At 43.7% G+C, this 21,243-nt stretch overlaps 1 protein-coding gene across 9 annotated transcripts in view; it reads right to left on the reverse strand.

Annotated features, from left to right (window-relative positions):
• The window catches only part of rad51b (RAD51 paralog B), a 550,826-nt gene that overhangs the window by 518,906 nt on the left and 10,677 nt on the right, over positions 1 to 21,243 (reverse strand). For 7 of the 9 annotated variants that reach the window (XM_087990128.1, XM_087990127.1, XM_043698227.2 and 4 more), the window contains exons 3-6: positions 18,584 to 18,697; positions 9,050 to 9,166; positions 4,677 to 4,813; positions 2,460 to 2,579 (exon numbers count right to left, since the gene is read on the reverse strand). In XM_087990128.1, coding sequence (XP_087846254.1) covers positions 2,460 to 2,579; positions 4,677 to 4,813; positions 9,050 to 9,166; positions 18,584 to 18,697 — 488 coding nt within the window. The remainder of the gene's footprint in view (positions 1 to 2,459; positions 2,580 to 4,676; positions 4,814 to 9,049; positions 9,167 to 18,583; positions 18,698 to 21,243) is intronic. The other 2 variants (XM_087990130.1, XM_087990129.1) reach the window with 1 other exon arrangement.

Here is a 21,243-nt window from a genome sequence, read left to right on the forward strand (position 1 = left end):
ATAAATGCTGAGAGGATGTTTCCCCTCATGGGGCAGTAGAGGACAACAGGGCCTAGTCTGAGAATAAAGGGGTGCCAATTCAAATCGGAGATGAGGAGGAATTTCTTCTCTTAGATGTTTGTGAGCCTTTGGAATTGCTTGCCACAGAGAACAGTGGGAGCAGAATACTTGTGTATATTTAAAACTGAGATAGATGCTGATCAAGGGTTATAGGGAAAATGCAGGAAAATGGATGTGAGGAATATTGAATCGGCCATGAGCCTACTGAATGGCAGAGCAGGTTTGAGGGCTGGAATGGTCTACTTCGGTTTCTATTTCTTATGGTCTTATCTTTGTTACGCCACTGTTGCCTAAACAGTAGAGTCAAAAAAATCATACAGCTGTACAGCACGGAAACAGACCCTTTGGTCCAACTCGTCCATGCTAACCAAATATCCCAACCCAATCTAGTCCCACCTGCCAGCACCCGACCCATATCCCTCTAAACCCTTCCTTTTCCTATACCTATCCAGATGCCTTTTACATGTTGCAGTTGTACCAGCCTCCACTACTTCCATTCATTCCACAAATGCACCACCCTCTGTGTGAAAAAGTTGCCCCTAAGCATTACAAAGCTGATTTAGATCAATATCAGTAAAGTCATGTCTCCCTACCTTTCTTCATTCCTCTCCCCAAATATTCCTTAAAATCTAGGAGAAAGTGAGCACTGCAGATGCTGGAGATCAGAATCAAAAGTATGGTTCTGGAAAAGCACAACTGGTTAGGCAGCATTTGAGGAGCAGGAGAGTCGATGCTTCGAGCATAAGCTCTTCATCAGAAAGTATTCGGCCACAATGCAGTGGGGTTGTTCGGTGCGTGCTCCCCGGGGATGTTCTCTGAAACGTTCTGCAAGTTGGTGTCCTGTCATCCCAATGTAGAGGAGATCACATACAGAGCAACAGACAGTGGATAAGGCGTTTGGAAGTGCAGGAAAGTTTCTGCTGGATGTCGATCGATCCTTTGGGGCCTTGGATGGAGGTGAGTGGGGAGGTGTGGGCGCAGGTTTTACACCTCTTCCGGTGGCAGGGGAAGGTGCCAGGAATGGAGAGTGGGTTGATGGAGGTGGGGGGGTGGCGTGGATCTTCAGGTTTTTTTGTCATTTGTCCTAATATCTCTTTGTAAGGTGTCATGTTTATTTTATAATGCTTCTGAGATGTTCTTTGAGACAGCATGTCATATTAAAGTTGCTATCTATTTACAAGTTGTGGCTGCAAAAGAAAAAGAAAGGAAGGACTTCCTTTGGGACACTGAAGACGTGAAGCATAAAAAACGCAAGCAACAAAAACAGCAATTGTAGGAAAAGCTCAGGCAGGTCTGGCAGCATATGAGAAGAGATATCAAAGTTAACGCTTCAGGTCCAGTGACTGCTCCTCAGAACTGATGGTAGGTAGGAAAATGTCAGTTTATATGCACAAGATAGGGTGGGGAGGAGGAGGTAAGGAGTAAATGATGGGTGGGGATAGAGGCTAAAGAAACAAAAAGAATAGTTGGGCCGACAAAAAATTAGATAAAAATCTGGCTAGGAGGGTGAATAGCTATTAATGGGGACTGTTAGTAGATAATAATGGAATGCGTGTAATAGCAGACAATGTAATAACAAGGGATGGAGAAAGGTAGGTGTTAGGGGAGCACCCTCAGTCCTGAAGAAGGGTTACACCCACCAACCCCCAGTCTTGAAGAAGGTTTACACCAGAAACGTGGACTTCTCCATCTCCTGATGCTGCCTGGCTTGCTGTGTTCATCCAGTCTCCTGCTTGTCTACCTTGAATTCCAGGATATGCAGGGGTTTTTTTTGTCTCTCTTGTGATAGCAAAGCCTGGTATGTGTGGAGGATGGGGCAAGGACATGGCTCAAGCCCTAAAGTTATTGAACTTGTTGATAATGAACACAAGGCTGTTCTTCTACTTGCATGTTCTCTGAACATGAATATTAGTGTTAAGGATGATTAGAGGATCAAATTCAAGTCAAACAAAAGGAAACGATCTCTGAAGGAGGATCGCTGAATCAGAAATGCTAACTCTGTTTTTTCTCCACAGATGCTGCCAGACCTATTGAGTTTCTCTCCCCAATTCCTGATGAAGTTAAAAATCACACAACACCAGGTTATAGTCCAACAGGTTTTTTGGAGAATAGCTCTGTCATCAGGTCCACAAATACCTGAAGGAGCTGTGCTCTAAAAGTTAGTGCTTCCAGATAAAACTGTTGGATTCTCACCTGGTGTTGTGTGATTATTAACTTTGTACACCCCAGTCCAAAACCGGCACCTCCAAATCATTCCTGATGAAGGGCTTATGCCCAAAACATCAATTCTCCTGCTCCTCGGACACTGCCTGACTTGCTGTGCTTTTCCAGCACCACACTCTCGACCATTGAATTTCTCCCCAACAATTTCTGTTTCTGTAAAAGGAAACAACAGATACCTTTTTAGCACATCCAAGCAAGTGAGTTCACGGTACAAGTGAATTCTGTTGGTCATTGCAATCAGTTTCTGGTCTTCATGGAAGTAATTAGGGAATCGACACCTTGCTATCTCTATTAGCCTGAAATACAAACAAAAATTTTAAAAAGTACAGAAATATGAATTCCATCAAGAGAGCTCACAAAGCATAATGGAGCAGAACACACTCCACAACAGCATTCAAGAGCAATTATTTCTCCCAAAAGACAGTACAGCAGACACATCCTTAGTGTCACAATCCCCTAAATCTTTTATATATCAATATGTGCGTCCTAAGGAAATAGCAATACCCCACCAACAGTTCATTTGCAATTGAGGATGCTGCTTGAGGCAGGCATGTTAGTCAGGAGTCTGGGAATAGTTCCAGCTCCTCAAAAAGTCACAGGATCTTTGCCATCCACTTAAATTGACAGGAACATCCAGACAGCAATCCCAGGTTAACATATTATCTAGAAGGTAGCGCTAACAACAAACCAAAACTGTCTCAGCACCACAATGATTAGTCTCTGCACCAGCAGATCCTGAGTCAGAGATGTGCATGATATCAACTGAGTCAAGCTGATGGAAGCCTTGAGGAAAAAAGAAACTAAAACAAATCCTGCAGCTACTCCACTGACATCATGCACATCTAAATGTAATCTACCAACATAACTCTAATAATTCTGCTCACCTCATGTTCCAGTGCCACCAATCATGCAAGTTTGCATCCTGATTTTACCCAACAGAAAATAGTGGAGAAATAAATATTTATTGTTACTTGGATTCTAGGACTGTTTAACTCTGCCTCTGTACTTAGCATGCAAGCAGCTCTGTGTAGTAAGTATTAGATCTAGATCTCATTCAAGAATATGCGAGGTCTACTCCTGTCACCTTCTGCCCCTTTGCAATGAACCAGAGTGAAGGTAGTCGAGGAGTGAGGGTCATACAAGGACACAAGGTTACACTTTGTAATATCAGACAATCCTGCCACTATAGTTGATGTAATGAAAGAGTTGCTTAGATATCCCTCATCGTGTTCCACTTAATAACACGAAGGAGAGAGCAATGCTGGAAATACTATATTTTCTTCACTACACCAAACAGTGGTTCCTTCTCCCAATGCTGCTGCATTCAGACAGAATGAGGGGGAAGTCAGGAAAGGTACTTCACAATATTGGTGCCCTCACTATTTGAGCCAGACGCAGATCAGTTAGGGCTATCAGGAATTAGCCAAGAATAATTTGAGTAGTGAACAACTTTGTTGTGGCCACTGAAGAGCACCAGTGTTCTTGCTACCTCCAGGGAATGGCGGCATACTTTTGAGATGGTGTAAGGAGTTAGTATGTCATGATCAGCAGGAAACGTTCTTGAAGTTAACATTGAGCCTGTCAGCATAACATTATCTGCCTAGCTTTGGTGAGTCTATGTCCACTGGATGTACCTAAGGATGGTGAGGGAGGAGGCAGGATGTTATAGAGTCTTACTGCACGGAAACAGACCCTTCGGTTCAATCAATCCACACCAACCATGCTCCCAAACTAAACTAGCCCCACCTTCCTATGTTCGGCCCATAACCTTTCCTATGCATGAACTTATCGACGTCTTTTAAATGTCGTTACTGCACCTGCATTCACCACCTCCTTGCAGTTCATTCCATATTTGAACCACTCTCTGTGTACAAAGGTTCCCCCTCATGTCCTGATGAGGGAGGAAGTAGGGATAATAGCTGATGGATAGAATTCTACAATGAGTACAGTCAAGCTGTTGGTTGACTTGAGTATGGAACAGTTCTCCCAGCTTTGGAAATAGCTGGAGATGTTGATGAGGAGAGTCTTGCAGAGATTAAATTAGCACAAAAATGCCTTGTTTCATTCTCAGAAGGTATCTCGGTCGCTACTGAATTGCCTGATTTATTCATTCATGAATTACAACAGATCCAACTACTAGGACAGTTCAAGAATCAACCAGCATGGGACTGGAGTCAGATACAGGTCAGACCAGGTAATGGTGAAAGGTTCTCTTCCCTAAAAAAGGACAAGAATGAAATACACGCTGAGCAAAAAAAACACACCAGATTGATTCAATTTCTCAGCATACCATGACAGGATTTGAATGGTCCACTTTTGGGTTTATGGTCGAGAGCCATAGCCACGGTGTTGGTATACATTGAATTATTAGAAATCATAATTATTTCTCTTACCGCTCAGCACTAAAAGCAGATTCGGTGTCAATGTAAATGACTGCTCCATCCAGACCACCCATACTGACAGGCAAGGTGGCCAACACGCTCAGCATCATACAGAATTGTGTCTTTCCACAGCCCGAAGGACCTGTCACCTAAACACAGGAAACTTTAATTGGGAACTATTCTGTAAACAAAATCCAACACCAGGCTTACAGCTCTGTACAATAACACACGCCATACAGTTTAAACATGCTCCAAAAATTGATTCATACAGCTGGAGTCCAAAACCCAGTTAGGTCAGGCTCTAGCACACCAGGCATTCTGCAACATGCACACCATTCCACCTGAGTAGAATGACTTCAGACCTCAGCAGTTACAAATACATGCCATTTATGGTCCGGATCACACTGGTCCCATGTATGATTTCCCAGTCTGTTCAACTCAAGATACTATACCAGACCTTAAATGTGTCTTTGAAGAAGAAATAAATTGATTATAGTTGCCACATAGACTCACCTAATGGACATGCAGGGATATCAGCGAGCAGCACAGCAGGAACATGTCATAGCTCAAGTTGCATGCTTCAGGAAGAGGAATGGAGAAGATTGTGTCCCACAAATATTGGGAACACCAGAAGGGGCAGGCTATTATTTAGCATGCTTAAAAGGAAAAGCATGACTTGACTATCCAGAACGGTGGGCGGCACGGTGGCTAGCACTGCTGCCTGAGTTCAATTCCTGCCTCTGGCGACTGACTGTGTGGAGTTTGCACGTTCTCCCCGTGTCTGCGTGGGTTTCCTCCGGGTGCTCCGGTTTCCTCCCACAGTCCAAAGATGTACAGGTCAGGTGAATTGGCCATGCTAAATTGCCTGTAGTGTTAGGTAAGGGGTAAATGTAGGGGTATGGGTGGGTTGCGCTTCGGCGGGGCGGTGTGGACTTGTTGGGCTGAAGGGCCTGTTTCCATACTGTAAGTAATCTAATCTAAAAAAAAAACCTCAAGCCTATTCTACTATTCAATAAAATTACTGAGGTTCTACCTTAACTCCACCTTCCTGGACTATTGCCATTTCCCTCACCATGCAAAGAAATTATCAATCTGCGTCAAATATGCTTAACATCTAAACATCCACAACTCTGATGAAAATTCCAAAGATTTACAACATTTGAGTGGGGACATTGCTCCTCACCTCAGTTCGAATTTGGATTCTTTATTCTGAGTTTATATGATTCCCGAGTTCTGGACATCTCAGCAAAGGGAAACATCCTCACAGTATCTGCTGTCATGCCCCTCACAAAAAGGCCACCTCTCAATCTTTGAAACTTTACTGAATAAAAGCCATGTCTCCAGTATACTCATTACTTTTAGGTGGTTGCAGGTGCAGCCAACAAGACAGTCCGCAATTATAAATGACCATCACAATTCAAAAATAATGCAGGTTTTGCAGAAGACCTGATAACCTGATTTCAATATTGACTTAAGTAACTTTGTTGTCTCAATCTACAATTTTCAATCTGTCAGCAATTCTCGAGCTGAAAACTGAATGTGACTTTTATTTGCAGCTGAGATCTGGAGTGCTGAGCTCAGTGTGAAACACAGTATTTCTATCCAGGAGTCCAGCCATCTTGTATCACATTAAAGCTTCTCAAGTTAACGAGAATCCAGAGAAAATATATTCCTGTCAGGATGAAAGGAAAGGCTGTTAAAGTATAGGGAATGCTGGATGACTAAAGAAATTGAGGATTTGGTTAAGAAAAAGGAAGCATATGTAAAGTATAGACAGGATAGATCGAACGATTCCTTAGAAGAGTATAAAGGAAGTAGGAGTATACTGAAGAGGGAAATCAGGAGGGCAAAAAGAGAACATGAGATAGCTTTGGCAAATAGAATTAAGGAGAATCCAAAGGATTTTTACAAATACATTAAGGACAAAAGGGTAACTAGGGAGAGAATAGGGCCCCTCAAAGATCAGCAAGGCAGGCTTTGTGTGGAGCTACAGAAAATGGGGGGAGATACTAAATGAGTATTTTGCATCAGTATTTACTGTGGAAAAGATATGGAAGATATAGACTGTAGGGAAATAGATGGTGACATCTTGCAAAATGTCCAGATTACAGAGGAAGATGTGCTGGATGTCTTGAAACGGTTAAAGGTGGATAAATCCCCAGGACCTGATCAGGAGTACCAGAGAACTCTGTGCGAAGCTAGAGAAGTGATTGCTGGGCCTCTTGTAGAGATATTTGTATCATCAATAGTCACAGGAGAGATGCCGGAAGACTGGAGGTTGGCAAACGTGGTGCCACTGTTTAAGAAGGGTGGTAAGCACAAGCCAGAAAACTATAGACTGGTGAGCCTGACCTCGGTGGTGGGCAAGTTGTTGGAGGGAATCCTAAGGGACAGAATGTACATGTATTTGAAAGGCAAGGACTGATTAGGGATAGTCAACATAGCTTTGTGTGTGGGGAATCATGTCTCACAAACTTGACTGAGTTTTTTGAAGAAGTGACAAAGAGGATTGATGAGGGCAGAGCGGTAGATGTGATCTATATGGACTTCAGTAAGGTGTTTGACAAGGTTCCCCATGGGAGACTGGTTAGCAAGGTTAGATCTCATGGAATACAGGGAGAACTAGCCATTTGGATACAGAACTGGCTCAAAGGCAGAAGACAGAGTGTGGTGGTGGAGGGTTGTTTTTCAGAGTGGAGGCCTGTGACCAGTGGAGTTCCACAAGGATCTGTGCTGGGTCCTCTACTTTTTGTCATTTACATAAATGATTTGGATGAGAGCATAAAGGTGGTACAGTTAGTAAGTTTGCAGATGACACCAAAATTGGAGGTGTAGTGGACAGCGAAGAGGGTTACCTCAGATTACAACAGGATCTGGACCAGTTGGGGCAGTGGGCTGAGAAGTGGCAGATGGAGTTTAATTCAGATTAATGCGAGGTGCTGCATTTTGTGAAAGCAAATCTTATCAGGACTTATATACTTAATGGTAAGGTCCTAGGGAGTGTTGCTGAACAAAGAGACCTTGGAGTGCAGGTTCATAGCTCCTTGAAAGTGGTGTCGCAGGTAGATAGGATATTGAAGAAGGCATTTGGTATGCTTTCCTTTATTGGTCAGAGTATTGAGTACAGGAGTTGGGAGGTCATGTTGCGGCTCTACAGGACATTGTTAGGCCACTGTTGGAATATTGCATGCAATTCTGGTCTCCTTCCTATCAGAAAGATATTGTGAAACTTGAAAGGGTTCAGAAAAGATTAACAAGGATGTTGCCAGGGTTGGAGGATTTGAGCTATAGGGAGAGGCTGAACAGGCTGGAGCTGTTTTCCCTGGAGCATCGGAGGCTGAGGGGTGACCTTATAGAGGTTTACAAAATTATGAGGGGCATAGATAGGATAAATAGACAAAGTCTTTTCCCTCGGGTTGGGAAGTCCAGAACTAGAGGGCATAGGTTTAGGGTGAGAGGGGAAAGATATAAAAGAGACCTAAGAGGCAACTTTTTCACACAGAGCGTGGTACGTGTACGGAATGAGCTGCCAGAGTAAGTGGTGGAGGCTGGTACAATTGCAACATTTAACAGGCATTTGGATGGGTATATGAATAGGAAGGGTTTGGAGGGATATGGGCCGGGTGCTGGCAGGTGGGACTAGATTGGGTTGGGATATCTGGTCGGCATGGATGGGTTGGACCGAAGGGTCTGTTTCCATGCTGTACATCTCTATGATTCTAAGTTGTCTTGAATATACAGTCACTTCCCCACAGCTACAAAGCAGCTGCAGAGACTGACAAATTAATAGAGGAGAAACCAATATAAAATACATCACAATTCCTATAACCAGCCGCAAATTTCCTTGAAGTTAGTGCCTCAGTAGTTCCCACATCAGATCTACTGGTGACTCACTCCTGTCGCACTCCAATTCCAATTTTAACTTCATAAATATGGGAAATTTATTTCAATGCAGGGACTGAGACTTGCCCCAGTCTTTCAAACTCAGCAATTGCTGGTTAAAGAATAACAAGGATTAGCGTCCCCATTGCTGATTGGATCAACATAGCTGTTCGCGTCAGCAAGGTGGGTGAAAAATGGCAAATTACAAAAAAAAAACTCAAACAACTTGACAACAGATCATCTTATTTTGAATTACAGTTCCTGAACAAACTTCCAGCATTGGGCCATGAATGAATACGGAGGTTCACCAGAGCAATTACTGTCTGAGAGAGATTCAGTCAATACTGGGTGGGATATGCAAGCATGCAGGGTTGAAATCAAACGCCAACCCTATTCAGTCTTGACCTGATGTACATATTGTGCTGTAAAATATGTTAGTGTTCAGATGAGCATTTCAATAATGGACAAGATTGGTGTGAAATGAGAGATTTCTTGAACAATACCTCAGTCAGGGTTCCACAGGCTAGTCCACCGTGAAGGACCTCGTCAAGTTTGGTCAGAGAGGTGGGGAAGAAAGCAATGGATGGTTTCGAACATCTTTCCGCTTTCATTTCAAGTGCCTGACAAGAACACAAACAAATATTTACAAAGTGCACCTCACCAGTAACTTTGTAGCATTATCTGTCAATGAGTTAAACAATCAGAATTCGAGAACCCTAACTGTCCTCCTGTTAGCCACTAACCAAAGCGTGAGCAGACTGTGGATCACATGATTCTGTGGATGCTGCTACACCTGACCGAAGGACCCCAGCTCAATTCTGCCCTCTTACACTTACCAGATTTTTATCCACCCCACTGTAGATGGCCAAGTCCTCTGCTACATAAGTGCTAGGTTTTACTGGCTGGGAGAGGGCTCTGATGAGCCCAGAGAGCACGGATTCGGCTTCGCAGTAAAGAATAGCCTGATGAACGCCAGGCAGCAATGGCTCAGAGTGACTCATGACTCTTCGCCTCAATACCACTGTAAGCCCAGTCACCCTTGTCAGTGTGTGTGCCCCGATACTGTCCTCCACACCAAACACACAATGAGTTCTACAACAAACTTGCACCTCTCATTGGCAGCATCCCTAGGAAGGAGCAACTTGTTCTGCTGGGCAACTTCAATGCCAGAGTGGGAGCAGACCACGACTCGTGACCCTCCTGCCTTGGGCATTTTGGTGTGGGCAAAATGCATGAGAACAGACAGCGACTGCTCGAGCTGTGCACTCACCATGATTTGTGCATCACCAACTCCTAATTCCAGACAAAGCCTCAGCACAAGGTTTCCTGGAGACACCCGCACTCAAAGCTTTGGCACCAACTCAATCTGATCCTATTTAGGTGCGCAGCTATCAGACATGTTCTCCACGCACACTCTCACCATAGTGTGGACTGTGACACAGATCACCCCTTAGTGTGTTGCAAGATTAGGCTGCAACCCAAGAGATTCCATCATACTAAGCAACACAGGAACCCTTGCATCAATGTCAGCAAGATTTCCCAGCCAGACCTTATTGCAACAGATCACAAAGGCTTTCGAGAGAGAACTCAGCACCTTGTAACACGAACACTCCGCCACACAGAAGTGGGAAACCTTGCAGGATACCATGCACCAAACATCCCTGACTATCTTTGGGAAGAAGACCTGCAAGACACACAACTGGTTTGAAGCTAAAGCAACAAGATGACCCCTGTCATTGAAGCCAAGCGTGTCGCCCTAGCTGAGTACAAGCGGTCAGCTAGCGGGAAGAACCTGCAGATTCTCAGGGCTGTCAGCAGACTGCCAGGCATTGTGCTAACGAGTACTGGACACAGTTAAGTGAGGTAATTCAGATGGCTGCTATAACAGGGAACATTTGGGGAATATACAAAAGCATCAAGAAGGCACTATGACCAGCTCAGAGCAAGACAGCCCCCCCTCAAATCCTCTACTGGGGAAGTAATCACAGAGAAAGGCCAACAGATGGAGAGGTGGGTTGAATACTACTCTGATCTCTAGAGTATACTGTGACTGCTTCAGCACCTGATGCCATCACTTGTTTGTCAACCATGGAGGAGCTACATTTAGAGCCATCAGTAGAAGAACTCAGCAATGCCATTGACAGCCTGGCCTCAGGTAAGGCCCCGAGTAGCAACGGGATTCCTCCTGATCTGATCAAGTGCTGCAAGACTAGCTTACTACACCCATTGCATGAAGTCCTCTGCCAGTGCTGGCAAGGAGGAGCGATACTGCAGGCCATGACAGATGACAAGACCATTGCCCTCTACAAGAACAAGCGAAACGACTGCAACAACTACAGAGGCATCTCTCTCCTCAACATTGTCAGCATCTAGACTCGCCTGCAGAAACTGGCAGAACATGTATACCCAGAGTCACAGTGCGGCTTCCGAGCTAAAGGTCAACAGTCGACATGATCTTCTCTCTTCACAAACTCGTCACAAAGTGCAGAGAACAGAAAATGCCCCTGCATGGCGCTTTCATCGACCTCACCAAAGTGTTCGCCCTGGTCAGCAGAAACTGCATTTTCAAGGTTCTCCTGAAGATCGGCTGCCTACCAAAGCTGCTGAGCATGGTCGAACCCTTCCATGGGAACTTGAAGAGGGCAATGCAGTTCAACGGCAGCTCTTCTGAGCCCTCTGACATCTGCAGCAGCGTCAAACAAGGCTGCATCCTCATTCCCACACTCATTGGGATTTTGTTTGCTGTGGTCCGGAAACATGCCTTTGGCAGTGCAACAGTGGGGATTTACCTACGCTCTCGATCAGACGGCAGGCCCTTCAATCTGGCCTGCCTCAGGGGAATACAAAAGTATGTGCCGCACTCATCAGGGGCGTGCTATTTGCCGATGATGGTGCAGTTGCAACACACACCCAACAGGAACTCCAGTTACTGATAGACTGCCTCTCTCACGCTTGCAAGGACTTCAGGCTGACTATCAGTCTAAAGAAGACAAGCATCCTGGGACTTCACACAGAGGCACTGTCAGTTATCACCATCGACAACTACGAACATAATGACAGCCATCTGTTTACATGCCTTGGCTCTACTGTCACTGACAACCTTTCCTTGGACACAGATCAACAAGAAGACTGGGAAAGCAGCCTCAACTCTTGCTCGCCTCATGACTCAAGTATGGACAAATCACAAGCTGACAGCGAAGACAAAAATGTTAGTCTACAAAGCCTGCGTCATAACAACATTGCTGTACAGCAGTGAAACACAGACTACATAGGCCAGGCAGGAGGATTATGAACACCTTTCACTTGAGGAGTATCCTTCGTATCCTGGGCATATCCTGGCAAGACAGTGTCCAACTCAGCGGTTCTATCTCGCGCTGGCCTTCCCAGCACGTACACTCTGCTCAGACAATGGAGACTACGCTGGCTGGGCCACACCCACCACATGGAGGATGGCCACATCCCAAAGGATATCCTTTATGGAGAGCTTGCGTCTAGGAAGAGGCCTACTGGGCGTCCTCAGTTGCGCTACAGGGATGTCAACATGAGGGACTTGAAAGCGCCTGATGTTGTTACGGAGTCCTGGGAAAGGTTTGCAAGCTGACCGCATGAGATGGACAAGCACCCTGAACCAACACCTCAAAACAGGGGAAAAGAAGCTGATGAATGCTGCAGCAGGCAAGCGGGCACCAAGGAAGGAGTGCAGCAGTTCCAGCAGATCAACGACCACACACAGATGTGACCTCTGCGACTGTCACTCCAGCATTGATCTCTTCAGTCACAAGCGACATTGCTTCAGGGAAGCAAAAAGCCAGAACGAGGATGCTACCCACGGTCAGCCATGACCGAAAGGGGCCTCACTCGAGTTCTTTCCTTAAATGAGATGTCACTATTTAAAGTGTACCTATCTGACAAGCTTTTGGTTAAATGCTCTATAATGTGGCTCCACATCAATCTTTGGCAGATAACATCCTTAAAATTCGCTCAAGCACCTCACATGAATACAACTTGAGTTTGTTTCTGCTCACAAGAGCCTATCCGTTCTTTATGTCTAGCACCAAACTATTTTTCATTTATTCATGGGTTTCACTGACTGAGCCAGTATTTATTGTCCATCCTAACTGCATGAGAGAAGGTGGTGAGCTGTCTTCTTGAACTGTTCAGGTCCACTTGACGTAGAAAGACCCGCAAAACCATTAGTGAGGGAGTTCCAGGTTTTTGACCCAGTGACAGTGAAGGAACAGATTCAAAGTCTGAGAATGGTGAGTCATGGTGGTGTTCTCATGTATCTGCTGACCTTACCCTTACAGATGGTAGTAGCTGTGGGTTCGCAAGGTGCTGCACACGTAGCCTTGGTGAATTTCTGTAGTGCATCGTGCAGACAGTACTACTATTGCTTTTGAGCATTGGTGGTGGAGTGACTGAATTTTTTAGTTATGTTCCGAATCAAGTGGGTTGCTTTGTCCTGGATAATGTCAAGCTTCTTGAATGTTGCTGAAGCTGCACCCATTCAGACAAGCAGAGAATACTCTATCACTTTCTTGATGAGACATGTAGATGGTGGACAGGCGTTGGTGAACTGAGTGTTGCAGGATTTTTATCCTCTGATGTGCTTTTATGCCAAAAGTCTAGCCAAATGGCGAGTCCAGAGGGTGGTGCTGGAAAAGCACAACAGGTCAGGCAGCATCTGAGGAGCAGGAAAATCAACATTTCGGGCAAAAGACCTCCTCAGAAGGGCTTTTGCCTAAAACATTGATTTTCCTGGTCCTCGGTTGCTGTTTGACCTGCTGTACTTTTCCAGCACCACACTCTTGATTCTAATCTCCAGTACCTGCAATCCTCGCTTTTGCCTAAATGGCTAGTCCAGTTCAGTTTCTGGTTAATGGTAAGCCTCAGAGATAGTGATGGCACTGAACGTCAAGGACTAATGTCAGATTGCCTCTTATTGGAAATGGTCTCTGCCTGGAATTTGTGTTTCACAAATGTTATTTGCTACTTCATCCCAAGATATTGGCAGATCTTGCTCCACTTGAACATGGATTGCTTCTGAGGAATTGCAAATTATGCTGATCTTTGTGTAATCATTACCAAACATCCCTGGTTCTGACCTTATGTTGGAGTGAGGGTATTTAAGGAACAGCAAAAAAATGGTTGGACCTAGGACACCACCCCGAGGAACTTCAAGTCTCATCTGTTCCAGTAGCATGTGATAACATCTCTCAATAGGCTAGACAATAAGATACAGTAGCAGAGTTTGAGCCATTCAAACCAATAAGTCTGCCCTGCCATTCAATCATGGCTGATAAGTTTCCCAAACCCATTTTCCCATTTTCTCCCCATAACCCTTGATCCTCAAAAATCTATCTATCTCAGTCTTAAATATACTCAATGACCTGGCTTGCACAGCCTTCTGTGGCAATGAATTCAATAGATTCACCACTCTCTGGCTAAAGAAATTTCTCCTTATCTCCATTCTAAAAGGTTTTCCCTTCACTGTAAGGCTATGCCCTTGGGTTTTAATCTCTCCTACCAATGGAAACATCTTCCCAACATTTACTCTGTCCAGGCCATTCAGTATTCTGTATGTTTAAATTAGATCCCCCTAATCCTTCTAAACTCCATCGAGTATAGTCACAGAGTCCTCAAACATTCTTTGTAAGTTAAACTTTTCATTCCTAGGACCATTCTCATGAACCCCCTTTGAACACACTTCAGGGCCAGTACATCCTTGCTGAGATATGGGGCCCAAAGCTGCGCACAATACTCCAGATGTGGTCTGACCAGAGTCAGAGAGCCTCAGCAGTACACCCCTGCTTTGATATTCAAGTCCTCTCAAAATAAATGCCATCATTGCATTTGCCTTCCTAACTACTGACTCAACCTGCAAGTTTACCTTGAGAGAATCCTGGACTAGAAGTCCCAAGTCTCTTTGCTCTTCCCATTTAGAATTTTCTCCCCATTTAGAAATTAGTCCATGCCTCTATTCTTCCTCACACTTTCCCACATTATACTCCATCTGCCACACCTTCGTCCTCTGTCCTAACCTGTCCAAATCCATCTGCAGCCACCCCGCCTCCTCAATGCGACCTGCCCTTCTATCTATCTTTGTACCATCTGAAAACTTAGCCAGAATGCCCTCAGTTCCTTCATCTAGATCATTAATGTATAAATTGAAAAGTCCCAGTGCTCAGACTCGCCGAACACCACTTGTCATCGGCTGCCATCCTGAGAAAGAAAGACCCTTTTATCCCCACTTTCTGCCAGACAGCCAATATCTAACATGAGGACATCCTGCAGATTGCCCTGGAAATGACATGACTGACTTTCAGCAATCATGATCCTTTACATTGGGTACAACTTCAACCAGCACAGAGTTTTTAATTATTCCCACTGATTTCAGTTTTGCTAGGGTTCCTTCATGTCACACTTGGCCTTAATGTCAAGGGCAGTCACTCTCACCTGATCTCTAGAATTTAGCTCTTTTGTCTATGTCTGAACCAATGCTGTACTGAGGTTAGGAGCTGAGTGGCCCTGAGGATCCCAAGCTCGGCATCAGTGAGCAGTTTATTACCAAGCAAGTGCTGCCCTATAGCAAGCTGGCATCACTTTACTGATTATCAAGACTGTTAAGATGGAAATTAGCCTGGCTAAATTTGCCTTCTGTTTATCAGACATGCTTGGACAATTTTCCAATTTGTCAGATAGATGCTAGTGTTGCAGCTGTACTGGAACAGCTTGACTAAGGGCACAGGTAGTTCTGTATATAAGTCTTCAGTACCACTGCTGCAGTGTTGTCAGAACCCATAGGCTTTGCACCATCCAGTGCCTCCAGCCATTTCTTGATATCACGTGGAGTGAATCGAATTGGCTGAAAACTGGCATTTGTGATGCTTGGGTCCTCTAGATGGATCAACCACTCAGCACTTCTGGCTGAAGATTGGTCCAATAGCTTAAGTCCTACGTTTACACTGATCTGCCAGGCTCAACCATTATTGGGGACGATGGTATTTGTGGAGCCTCCCTCTCCAGTGAGGTTTTTCTTAAAATTGTCCATCACCATTCACGACCAGATTTGGAAGGACTGCAGAGGTCTGATCTATTGATAGTAGAATCACATAGCTCTGTCTAATAGTTGCTGCTTCTGGAGTTTGGCACACAAGAGCTGTTTGTAGCTTCACTAGATTGAGACCTCATTTTTATGTATACCTCGTGTTGCTTTTGGCACACCATCCTGCACTCTTCATTGAACTATGACTGTTCCATTTGCTTAGTGGTAATATGGAGTGGAGATATGCTGAGCAATGAGGTTGTAGATTGCTTTGGAGTACAATTCTGCTGCTGCTGATGGTCCACAGCATCTCATGGATGTCTAGTCTTGAGCTGCTAGATCTGTTCAAAAATTTTATTTTATTTTGCATGATTCTACTGCCATGCAATATGATGGAAGGTAATCTCAATGTAATGACAGGTTTTGTCTCCAAAACATTTGTGTAGTGGTCACATGTACTGAGACTGTCATAGGCAGGTGCTTCTGAGACAGGCATAATACAGTCGATGAGACTGGGTATGTTTTTACTTCATGACCACCTGCAGTCCGAGTCTAGCAGCCATGTCCTTTAGGAAAAGTGAAAAACTGTCAGGGTCAAGTGGTCACCCATGCAGCTTCCATCAGAGCTCAGGAATAGGAACCCTGGCACGCCTGTGTGTGTGTTAACCCAGCGACACTTAAACCACTTGTCATGTGACTAACTCTGGACGGGATTGGTTCATTTAGATGCCAGATATCAAACCCAAGCTTTCTGAACTTTAATACAAAAGGAGTATATAGATAATCTTTCAAATTAATCCTAAACCCAAACTCAATTTCAACTCTATTCATAATTTAGCTCAGTTTGGTGCCAGGAACAAAACTTTGTAACTTGCAGCACAACTGAAGCAGAGATTTCCTCTCGCTAATAGGGAAATATCCTTCAGAATGTGTTACAACTAAGCTGCAGTTAGCAAAAGTGTCCTCTCGTCTCTGTGCAAGTCACAGTATAGAAAACCACCCTGATTTATCCACATTTCAATAAGATCCATTTGGCTGAGATCATTTTCTCCTTGATGTTTTATCACTTCAGGATTAATATCAGACTATTAGATATCTGGGATAGCTCTCATGCAACTGGACAAAGTTTGTAACATCACCCAACTTCAGCAGTCTCATCTCATTTACTGATGAAACCTGTCTTCATGTCTTTACTTCTAGACTTGACTATCCCTACACATGTTTGGCTGTCCTCCCACACTATATTGTCCATAAACTTGACGATATTCAAAGTTAGACTGCCAGTGTCATGACTGTCAGCAAGCCCCATTCACTTATAAACTGTGTTCAATGAACGGCATTGACTTGATTTTCAAACTTTAAGTTTCGTCAAACTTTTCCCTGGCCTTATCCCATCCCGTCTCTGTAATCTCAGGGTGCACAGACATCAGAGAAGTTCACGCTCCTCTAAATTCAGTGTTTCTGCAAATTTAATTGCTGCTCCACTGTGACTCAGCCCAAGCTCTGGGATATCCTCACTGTGAGCTGACCTCTCCACCTTGCTATCCTCACTTCAGAAAATCATTGACACCTGCCTGCCTGACCAAGCTTTGGGTTTTCTGACCGAATGCTATCGTGCGTGGTTCAGTGTCATATTTTGTGCTATAATGGTACTGCAAAGCACTTTGAGATATATCATGATATTAAAGATATTAATAAATACATGCTGATGTTTGTGGCAATAGTGCTACCAGCAACATTTATTAACCAGCAACATGCTTACCCATGCTCCTTCTGCCCAGACTACCCACCTCCAGGCCTCAATACCTCAAGACATAAAAGCCAAATTCCAAAGCTAAGGTCATAGCAACATACCATTAAATGTTAACTCTCAAGATACTGGCAACAATGGCACGGCTAATATTTATTTGCAGAATTTTAACACAGCAATGAAGAACGAGGGAATGGCAACATATGTGCATGAGATGAGAACCCTAAGACAATTGTCAGCAGCACTCACAGGAGTAGGCAACAGGAGGACACCAAGACAGACAGTCAACATAACTGAAAGGAGTGAATGAGAAATGAAGCCCATGGCAGGCAGAAATAGAGTCAGATTCCCTGCAACTGATTAGAATTGGTTCTGGCCCTACTACAGAAAAAGGAGCTAGATGTTTGGTGAGTGTCTGATAAAGGGTTAAAGTCTTTTAGATGCTTAAATTTTAACACAGGAAACAAATTGGTGTTAAAATTAATAAAATATATTAAGGCAACATAAGTAAGACACCAATATAATTAAAACTCGTTAAGGATGGCAGTGCAGGTGATGCATCAAGGATGCAGTATGTAGAAGAACTCCTGAATACCATTGTTAAGCAGAGTAAACACCTCTGCAATCAACTTCTGATAGTTGAGCAGCTTTGGCTCAGAGTTTTTGCACTGAAGGCTGAACTACGTAGAACAACGACAGTTCTGTTGCATACTGAAGGAGTCATAATAGGCACAAAGGCTCAAGGATATGGCATTGATTGAATGAAAACTGGGTTCTTGCATATGAATTATATTCAGAAAAACCGGTGCAAAAGCCAGAATCACAAGTGACTTTAAGCCCTGAATTCCCATCTGGGAAGGGATGATGAAAGGAAGGCTTTAAAAAGACAATGTTTGTTTTTAAAAAGCAACAGTGATATTGGAAGAATAGGAGAAGTGGGATGTACTAAATTCAGGTTTCAGAGAATCCACTTATAAATCCTACAGTAGATTGAATGGCCTCCCTCTGTGCTGTACAGTTCTATATGTATGGAAAACTATGGATGTATTCCTGCATCCGTGCCTTCGGGGATCAAACAAAGAACATTTGTTTCACCCAAACACACACATCTCCAAAAACTGTGGAAAAACCCAGTCAGCACAGAAAGAAAAAAAAAGAGAAGAAAACCCTAACCAAGGAACAAATTACAAAATTAGAAGCTGATATCAAAAATCTTATGATTTAACAACAATCTTCACTTACAGTGACCATTTTAGGAGCACAAGCCTTACTGACAGTTTTTGCTAATGCAGAAACCTTCTGGATACTCTGACCCGTGAATCTCATCAGCTCCAGTGGAGAAAGGGATAGAAAGTCCTGTTAAAAAAACAAATACGCATTCTCAGGTCTAAGAGATGACAAAGTCTTTAACAAAACCTCATTTCTAAAGTAAACCACCCTGAACACCAAACTAAAGTATGTCGGAAGTCTATGGAAGATGGTCAAAGAGAAAGGCTCAAACTTTAGACAGAGATAGTGCAAGGCTCTTCTGAGGAAGGGTCACTTGGCCTGAAACATTAAATTCGATTTCTCTCCATAGACCTGCTGAGCTTTTCCAGCGATTTCTGTTTTTGTTTCTGATTTACAGCATCTGCAGTTCTTTCGGTTTTTATATAGTGCTGATTGGTTTGAAATGAAGGAAGATTTACATTTATATTGCCTTTTCACAATCTCAGAACATCCCAAACCCTCTGCAGCTACCAAAGTGTATTGAAGTATAGTCAAAACAGGCATTTCCAATAAATGTGCAACCACGCAGCAACAAAAAGCCCTGAGCAGGCTTTAATGAGTTAGTCTTTTTAAATTACTGCATGTGCAGATAAATGATTTTAGAGGATAAAAGGGGAATCATACTTAAAAACATTGGCACACATGCAAAAGAAAATTATAGTGAGTAGTGGCACTATTGTAATGTAGCAAATAGTGCAGAAAACATATTCACAGTGAAGTTCCACAAACAGAAATGTTATTATGGCCAAATAAGTTCCTTTTAAGTGAGGGTGGCTAAGAAATAAATCTTAGCCAAAATACATACTAGGGAAAATCTCTGTAGCTCTATTTCAAATAAAACTACAGGTTGTTTTTTGTCTAAACAGAGAGGCAGTTTCAGCAATTGCACCCACAGGGTGGGGAGTGGCAGCCCAGATTATACACTCAAGTCACTGCAGTGAGACTTGCTGCCACAACCTTCTGCCTAGAGCCAATGAGCAAGAACTGAAATTCTGAGTGTAGCTATGCTGGAAAAAGCCTCAGTCACAGATGCTGACACTGAAAAAGCATCAATAGTCTGTCATTCAAATGTAGAGGAGAGAAAATGGAATATAGGCCTGAACAACATGACAGATGCAGGGTGGAGTCAGGTGAAGAAGAATCTGTAAATTCTGATGACTGTGAAATTGACATACTGCAGTTTAGGTAACAGATTCTCAAGGGTTGTACTGATGGGGAAGCATACCGGACTTTCAACAAAATTGGCATCAGAGCGGTTTAGGTCTGGATTCTGCAGGCCTCCAGAACTGGTCCATGCAAAGTGTGGGCAAAGATGGTAAGACTGGACTACTATGTTGTGTAACAATCAACTCTGTTTGCATGCACCAACCCAGGTGGAGAAAGTGAACAGTGCAACACTGATGCAGACAATTCAATTTTGGTTTTGTTCCACAGGAACCAAATTCAGGAGCAGGAGTAGGCCAAGTCCCGCTTCAAGCCTACTCCAGCATTCAATAAGATCACAGCTGATCTAGTTGTGCTCTCAGGTCTACTTGCCTGAGTGCAGCCCGCAACCCTTGGTTCCTTTGTCTGTGAAAAGCTTATCGAATAACTACAAAGACTCGTCCTCCATTATCTTCTCAGGAAGAGAACTTCCATCATAATGATTCTCAAATAAAACATTTCCTCCCCATCTCTGTTTTTAAAGGAAAACCTTTTATTCTTAAATTGTGACCCCTAGATCTACTCTCCCCAACAAGGGAATTTTTTTCCCTATCCATTTCTCTCCAGTGAGTGTAGGAATAGGAGGATAGAGCAGTTGAATGAGTGGTTGAGGAGATGATCCAGGGTCCAGGGATTCAGTGGGATCTCTTCTGTGGCAGAAGTGATCTGTACAGGTGGGACAGTTTAAGCCTTAACTGGAGGGAGTGAATTACTGGTGCTACTCAGCTTTCAGATAGTATAGAGGAGGGGGAATCCCAAATAATACTGAGAAAAGAGAAAAGGTTGAAAATGGTTCAGAAGTTAAAGGGAGCTAGTTAAATAGTCAAGGTAGGCAAGAGCACAGCAGAGAATGAGTTAAGACGGAAGAATTAAATTGCAAGAGGCCAGTCAGGTAAAGCAGATGAACTCAGGGCATATATGAGAACATAGGACTAGGATATCACAGCTATTGCAGAAACATTGCCAAGGGAGGGACAGGACTGGCAGCTCGATGTTCCAGGGTATAGATGCTACAAGAAGGATAGAAAGGGAGGCAAAGCAGGAGGGAGAGTGGCATTTTTGATGAGGGAAATCATGAGTGCTGTGCCTAGAGAAGATATTCATGGGAAATGGTCCAATGAAGCATGGGTGGGACTGAGAAATAAGAAGGGATTGATCACTTTGATGGAGTTATACTATAAAACCCCCAATAGTCAGTGGAAAACTGAGGAGTAAAATATGTGGGGGGGGAGAGGGATTTGATTTTCTCCCCCTCCTTGGGGTTGTTTTCTGTTATTATTTTATGTATATATGAGGGATGTATGTATATGTGTGTGTATATATATAGAAAAGCTGGGGGGTTTGGTTAATGTTGGTGGGGGGAGGTGGTTACCTTATTCAATTTTACCTCTGTCTCTAGGAGCGGGGTTGTTTTCCCCTTGTTATTTTGT

This window comes from Chiloscyllium plagiosum, unplaced genomic scaffold, assembly GCF_037043375.1.
Source record: "Chiloscyllium plagiosum isolate Xiang-an unplaced genomic scaffold, Cpla_swu_hap1 HiC_scaffold_8, whole genome shotgun sequence".
NCBI lineage: Eukaryota > Metazoa > Chordata > Chondrichthyes > Orectolobiformes > Hemiscylliidae > Chiloscyllium > Chiloscyllium plagiosum.